This window comes from Borostomias antarcticus, assembly GCF_949987555.1.
Source record: "Borostomias antarcticus genome assembly, chromosome: 1".
Taxonomy (NCBI): Eukaryota; Metazoa; Chordata; class Actinopteri; order Stomiiformes; family Stomiidae; genus Borostomias; species Borostomias antarcticus.
Genome location: NC_140234.1, coordinates 25243072 through 25250571, shown reverse-complemented (window position 1 = coordinate 25250571; position 7500 = coordinate 25243072). Strand labels below are relative to the sequence as shown.

At 53.1% G+C, this 7500-nt stretch overlaps 1 protein-coding gene across 1 annotated transcript in view; it reads right to left on the bottom strand.

The window, feature by feature from the left end:
* ndst1b (N-deacetylase/N-sulfotransferase (heparan glucosaminyl) 1b) overlaps positions 1-1837 on the bottom strand; it is a gene marked incomplete at its 5' end in the record, with an annotated part of 23566 nt that extends 21729 nt beyond the window's left edge. The window contains 2 exons of the mRNA XM_084448666.1: positions 319-819; positions 1271-1837. Of these exons, the coding sequence (XP_084304792.1) occupies positions 319-819; positions 1271-1837 (1068 nt within the window). The remainder of the gene's footprint in view (positions 1-318; positions 820-1270) is intronic.
* Between the last annotated feature and the right edge of the window lie 5663 nt (positions 1838-7500).

Genomic DNA, 7500 nt, shown 5'->3' with positions numbered 1-7500 from the left:
GAGGAGCAGGATGGAGAGAGAGAGCGAGAGAGAGAGAGAGAGAGAGAGGAAGGAAGACAGAGAGAGCGTGGGAGGGAGGTATCGAGACAAGCCAACTGTCTCCAACTGTTCCAAAACCCTCTGGGAACAAATGTCCCAACAACCCCCCACTCCCCCGACACATACACACACACACGCACACACATGTAAAGACCTCTACACACATGCAAAGACCCCTACACACACACACGTGCACACATGCAAAGACCCCTACACACACGCAAAGACCCCTACACACACTCCCGCACACACACCCAGACCCCTACACACACACCCCACCTTGACATCCTCCACCTTCATGCGCGTCCCCTCCTTGCCCACGAAGATGTCGTCGATGTCCACCAGCAGGTGGCGCTCCAGGGGCAGCGCCAGCCTCTTGCTGGTCAGGAACGCCAGCGCGTCCACGAACACCAGCTTGTGCAGCCAGAAGTTGAGGTTGTTCCCGAACAGAACCCTCTGGATGCCGTCGTGGAGGCCCAGGTCCTGGACCACGGCGGCGTGCAGCGGGGGCCCTCCCCCCACCCCCGGCCCGGGGCCCGGAGCCTGGGGGGCCGGGGGGCTGGACCGCGCCAGCAGGACGGGCTCGTAGGTGGAGTGGTTGGACTGGAACACGGTCCAGTCGTCCCCGGGCAGAGGCCCCCGCTCCACGCCGCCGCCCGCCCGCGTGATGAGCAGCAGGGGGGAGCGGGCGTTGACGCTGCAGTCCCTCAGGGCCAGGTTGGAGTGGAGGAACAGGGGGAAGCCCTTCAGCTGGGCGCTCTGGAGGCTGTTCTCATTGGCCTGGAGGAGGAGGAGGACATGTCTACATCATCTGGACCGCACCCCACATTCCCTCTCAGAGGACATGCATGTGTTCTAAGTCTAAGAGACGAGAGAAGGAGAGGAGAGGGAGAGGAGAGAGGAGAGGAGAGAAGAGCAGAGAGAGTAGAGGAGAGGAGAAGAGGAGAGATGAGGAGCAGAGGAGAGAGTAGAGGAGAGGAGAAGAGGAGTAGAGGAGAGAAGAGGAGAGGAGAAGAGGAGCAGAGGAGAGGAGTAGAGGAGAGAAGAGGAGCAGAGGAGAGGAGTAGAGGAGAGAAGAGGAGAGGAGAAGAGGAGCAGAGTAGAGGAGAGGAGGAAAAGGAGATAAGGAAGAGAGAGGGAGGAAAGAAGAGGGGAGGAGAGGAGAGAAAGGTGGGGAGAGAAGATCTGTGGATGATACATACACCTCAGAGTGTGTGTGTGTGTGTCTCACCTTGAAGAACCCTATGATGCCCACTCCGTACTCCACGCAGTACTTGTCCAACAGGTCTCTGTTCCAGGCGTCCAGGTTGACGTACTTCAGGATGTTCTCGTAGATGACCAGCGTGAAGCGCCCTCGCTCGCCGTCCGTCAGCGTGGGCATGTCTCCCTTCCCGGGCGCCATCTCCATGCGGTAGCGGAACCTTCCGGACTCCAGGATGGCCACGATGTCCTGGCCCAGCTGGGAGTAGAGGCTTTCCGCGAACACCAGGACCACCGGGTCGGTCCGGGCGGCGTCCCCCGGCCGGGCGCCGCGCGAGGCCACGCCCCTCCACAGGAAGGGGGGCGGAGGGGAGGCGGGGGTGGGCGCCGCTCCTCCCCGCGCCTCCCAGTCCACCGTCCCCCCGGCCCCCTCGCCTCCCTCCAGCCCCGCCGGCTCCAGCCCCGCCCCCCGCGCCCCGTACAGGAAGTAGGCGGAGACCAGGACGCTGACCATGCAGAACAGGAAGAGGAGGAGCAGGCTCGTCTGGAGGGTCAGCTGACGGAAGAGCCGCCGCACGCGGCCGCACGCCGGCGTCATCGCCCCGGTGACGCACACCGGTACACACACACACACACACACACACACACACACACACACACACCAGGTCCCGGTGGAGTGTGTCCACTGAAACAAGGCTGTTCTCTCTCTCTAGAGTTCACTCAGGAGGGGCTCTTTATGAAAACAGGAAGTACAAAACGGGGCTCCCACGCGCATCACGTCCTGTCATGTGACCATGGCAGAGGGGAAGAGGAAGTGTGCAGGGCAGGGGGCAGCATTGAGGGGGGGTGGAGGGGTGGGCAGGCTCTCTCCGGAACAGCTGTGAACCTTGACCCCACCCGCCAGCTCCTGCCCCCTGCCCTCCCCACCCCCCGACCTCCTGCTCCTCCTGCTCCTCCTCAGGGCGCGCCCCCACCGGCCCGGGTTGGCCGTGCGGGGCTGGGACAGAGGGGGCTGCTGGGAGTTGGAGGTTCGGCCAGGTGATCCAGTAGGGCTCCTCCTCCTCTCTTCAGACCGCTCATCCCCAGGGCCGACTCCTGAGACATGGGAGGAGACTAGTGAGGACGCCGCCCACAGAGAGGCGGGGCTCTAACACCTTTTCCTGAGCGGAATTTAAGCACTTCTCAAGCATTTTCAAGTTTCAAGTTTTTCCAGCACCTAATGCGGAATAATAATGATAAAAAATATTTACTCAAAATGATAATTTCACTTCTTCATCACATTAAATCAGATGCTATAGTGCTATAAACAGACATAGCATCCTATATAGCCTGGCTGAGCCATCTAAAGCAATCACTTCAAACAACCCCCAGACAAAACTTCAATTTTAATAAAGACTTTACTGAAAATGGGCATTGGGCAAAATAAGGCATAAGGGCATTTGGGGTAGGCAGTCAATGAATCCTTCAGCCTTAAAATGTAGACAAAATCAAACACTTTGTATTGTGCATATTACATAAATTAACGTGCCATAATTGACATACAATACTTCCCGAAAATCGATTTCCCTCCCGAAAATCGACCATCGTTAGCCTGTGAATTCGCCAGCTCTGATGTTATGTGATGATACATAGCCTAGCCTAGCATAGCCTAGTTATCCATTCATTTCCATGTATTTCAAAACATTAAAACTTTGCCAATGACAAAGACAGCTTGTATTTGTCTTCATCAAGCCAGCGGTCATTATAACAGCCTCCTGGTAGGTTGCAGGCCGAGTCTGTCTGTCTAGCTCGCCGTCATCAGGCACCACATAAAACCAGGCCAGGCCCAGCCTGGCTTATGTGCGAGGCTGGCTTGTTTCTGTTCAGGACTGGTAGGACGGAAGCTAGTCATGCCACTGAAATAGCTGTGAATTGAAATAACATGAAATAATGTCTGATAAATTAAGATAGCTCTCGTCACCTGGACACATCAGTTCCAATGCTAATCAATGCATACCAATGCATTTGATACAATAGACCACCAGATCCTCCTCTCCACCCTCGAGGAGAAAGGCATCGATGGCTCTGCACACTCCCTGTTTGCATCCTACCTGACGGGCCGCTCCTACCAGGTGACATGGAGAGGGTCGACGTCGGAACCGCGTAGTCTGACTACAGGGGTTCCACAAGGGTCTGTCCTGGGTCCTCTCCTGTTTTCCCTCTACACTACATCTCTGGGCTCTGTGATTCGCTCGCATGGCTTCTCCTATCACTGCTATGCCGATGACACCCAACTGGTTCTGTCATTTCCCCCTTCTGATACAGAAGTGGAGACACGCATAGCGGGGTGCTTGGCTGACATTTCGGAGTGGATGACGACACATCACCTCAAGCTCAATCTGGACAAGACTGAGCTGCTGTTCCTCCCGGGGAAGGGCTGTCCGCACCGGGACCTGGCCATCACCATTGAAGACACAGTGGTGACCCCGACTCGGACTGCGAGGAATCTGGGTGTGACCCTGGATGACCAACTGTAATTTTCCTCACATGTCACATCTGTCACACGTTCCTGCAGATTCATGCTCTACAACATCAGGAGGATTCGCCCTTTCCTCACTAATGAAACGGCGCAGGTACTCATCCAGGCCCTGGTCATCTCCCGCCTGGACTACTGCAACTCCCTCCTCGCGGGGGCACCGGCGTCAGCCATTAAACCTCTGGAACTTGTCCAGAAAGCTGCTGCTCGCCTGGTGTTCAACCACCCCAAATTCTCCCACATAACTTCCCTCCTCCGTTCCCTACACTGGCTCCCTGTAGCGGCTCGCATCCAGTTTAAAACTCTGGCGCTAACCTACAGGGCAATGAAAGGAACAGCCCCCTCCTACCTCCAGGCCATGGTCAAACCCTACATCCCCTCCCGACCACTACGCTCTGCTACCTCAGGGCGACTGGTTGCCCCGTCACTCCGAGGCTCCTGCGGTCGATCGACACGGTCACGGCTCTTCTCTGTCCTGGCCCCGCAGTGGTGGAATGAGCTGCCCACTGATGTCAGGACAGCAGAGTCGCTGCCCATCTTTCGTCGCAGGCTCAAAACTCATCTCTTCAAGAAGTACTACAACAATCCTCCCACCTAAGCACTTATTATATTATATTGCACTGGTGATTCTTGCACTTTGCCTTCAGCACTAGATTATGCTCTTAGTCACTTGTTTTAGAAAGAAGATGCACTTGTGAGTTCTGGCAAGTAGTAGTACATTGGCTCTTCCTACGTTAAATGCAATTATTGTTAGTCGCTTTGGATAAAAGCGTCTGCTAAATGACTGTAATGTAATGTAATGTAATGTAATGTAATCCAGCACAATAAGAGCGGGATAGCCAGTTAGCTCATGGGCTCACAACAACTAGCAGCAGCTTCCATAACATTAATGGTAGCGGTCAGTGGCTAAAGCAGTTACACTGATGATAACAGAACCCAGGTCTCCCGGGTGTGAGTCCAATGCTCTCACCAATACTCTACTTGTGCAGTGGAGATCGACAGGTTGGTTTTGGTGTCCTTCTTCCAGTCCCTAGTGTGGGTTGGGGTTAGAATTAGGGTTGGGGTTGGGACAGGAACTGGCCTATAAAGGTCAAAGGTCAGTCAAGCCAAGCCAAGCCAAATCACGTACGATGCTCGAGAGGACTCGTCTTTATTTTGTGTGAAAGCAATTAGGAAGAAAAAAAAGTCTCTCTCTGACTTTTCCTAAAACACAAATTCTGTCAGATAGCAATTTGTTATGAAAGTAGCCTAGTTATTAGTTTCAAGGCGTTTGAAGTACTTTATGCAAAACTCAAGTACTTTTCAAACCGTGAAAACACCACATTAAAATTCAAGCATTTTCAAGGATTTCCAGCATCCGTAGGTACCCTGGAGAGAGAGAGACAGAGAGAGAGAGAGAGAACGAAAGAGAGAGAGAGAGAGAGAGAGAGAGAGAGAGAAAACGAAAGAGAGAGAACGAGAGAGAGAGAGCAGTCTTGTTGTAAACTGAGCCTGTTCCTGGGTAATGCTGATGTTGGGTGGAGGGTTATGGATCAGAGCAGAGTTACACAGTTATATAAAGGATTGAATGGCTGTACACAGATCCACAAACACAATCCAGCTCATAGCTCTATTCACCCGGACGTCTATTCAGCTCATCCCATGGGTGGTTCCCTCTACTGCCTGTCAGGACAGATCCCGTTCAGAACCAGGACCACACCTCTGCCTTTGTCTTCTACAAAGAACATAGGATAGGCTTCAGCTTGGAATGGGCGCTGTGACCTTCCCGCCATGCTCGGTGCCTGTACTGGAGGTGTGAGCGGCCTTTGCTCCAGAGAGCTGACATGATCCAGCCTGTCAATATGCAGTCGGATCAGACGGAGGCTCTGAATGAGGAGCAGAGTGGAGTGTGCAGTGAGTCCCCTAACATTGCCCCCCCCCCCCCCCCCCCCCCCAACAGGACCCCCCGCCCCTCCTGAAAGACCCAAAAAGTCAAAACATTGCACTTTTAGATCGCTAACATTTTTAGCAGTTAATGGAATAAAGTTTTAAAGTCAATGGAGTTTAACATAACGAAAAGTAGCATCGCACCTACCAGACATTTTCTGACTGGGAGAGAGAAATGATGAAATGAAAATATTTTCTGTTTCTGTAGCTACATGAGTAATGTAACCACAGTTTAGTCTTCTGATGTTAATAACTGTGTGTATGTTGTGGACTAAATGGTTTAGTTCACATTTTTCCCCATTTAGGCTATATATTTTCATTTAGGCTATATATTTTCATTTAGGCTATGCATTTTCATTTAGGCTATGCATTTTCATTTAGGCTATGCATTTTCATTTAGGCTATGCATTTTCATGCTTCCAATGCTAATCCAGCACAATAAGAGCGGGATAGCCAGTTAGCTCATGGGCTCACAACAACTAGCAGCAGCTTCCATAACATTAATGGTAGCGGTCAGTGGCTAAAGCAGTTACACTGATGATAACATAACGTCATCCCCACCAGGAACCCCGGTCTCCTGGGTGGGAGTCCAATGCTCTCTTGTGCAGTGGAGATCGGCGGGTGGGTTTTGGTGTCCTTCTTCCAGTCCCTAGTGTGGGTTGGGGTTAGAATATGGGTTGGGGTTGGGACAGGATCTGACCTATAAGGCAAGGGGTAAAGGTTGGAGTGAAAGGATGGACATGTGGAGGTTTGGGGTATAGTCCCATAAAGTCATCCCCACCGGGTCTTGAACCCTGAGTTTAATGCTCTCACCACTACTCTACTTGTGCAGTGGAGATCAGCGGGTTGATTTTGGTGTCCTTCTTGATTTTGGTGTGCTGGGACTACTGCCTCTAGTGGTGCCAACAGAGATGCAGGCCAACATTGTCCGCAGTAACGGAGGGAGGGAGGGAGTGATAACTGGACAAACACTTTCCTAGGTGAGCTGGCTTACAGCCACACACAAAAACAGAGAGGGACAGAGCATGGGGAGGAAGAAGACATCCCCCCAGGGAGGTGCTACTCTGTAAGGGATGAAACTTCAGGACTAGCGGCTCCACTCCTCTCTCCTCTCTCTCTCTCCCCTCTTCCCCTCTCCTCCCTCTCTCCCCTGAACCTCCCGCCCCTTCTCCTCTCTCTCCACTCCTCTCTCCACTCCTCCCTCTCTCTGCATCCTCCTCGGCTGAGATTATGACCACTACAGCGCGTCCTCGCCATCCTCGGCGGCTGCCGGCGCTCAGAGCGAAGGGAAGACCTGCGTCAGATACCCTCAAAACATCTAGAACCCCCACCTGAAAGAACTCTCCCCCCTCTAACATGTCTGCTTCTGACTCATCCCCCTCTAACATGTCTGCTTCTGACTCCTCCCCCTCTAACATGTCTGCTTCTGGGCTCCTCCCCCTCTAACATGTCTGCTTCTGGGCTCCTCCCCCCTCTAACATGTCTGCTTCTGACTCATCCCCCTCTAACATGTCTGCTTCTGACTCCTCCCCCTCTAACATGTCTGCTTCTGGGCTCCTCCCCCCTCTAACATGTCTGCTTCTGACTCCTCCCCCTCTAACATGTCTGCTTCTGACACCTCCCCCTTTAACATGTCTGTTTCTGACTCCTCCCCCTCTAACATGTCTGCTTCTGACTCCTCCCACTCTAACATGTCTGTTTCTAACTCCTCCCCCTCTAACATGTCTGCTTCTGACTCCTCCCCCTCTAACATGTCTGTTTCTGACTCCTCCCCCTCTAACATGTCTGCTTCTGACTCCTCCCCCTCTAACGTGTCTGTT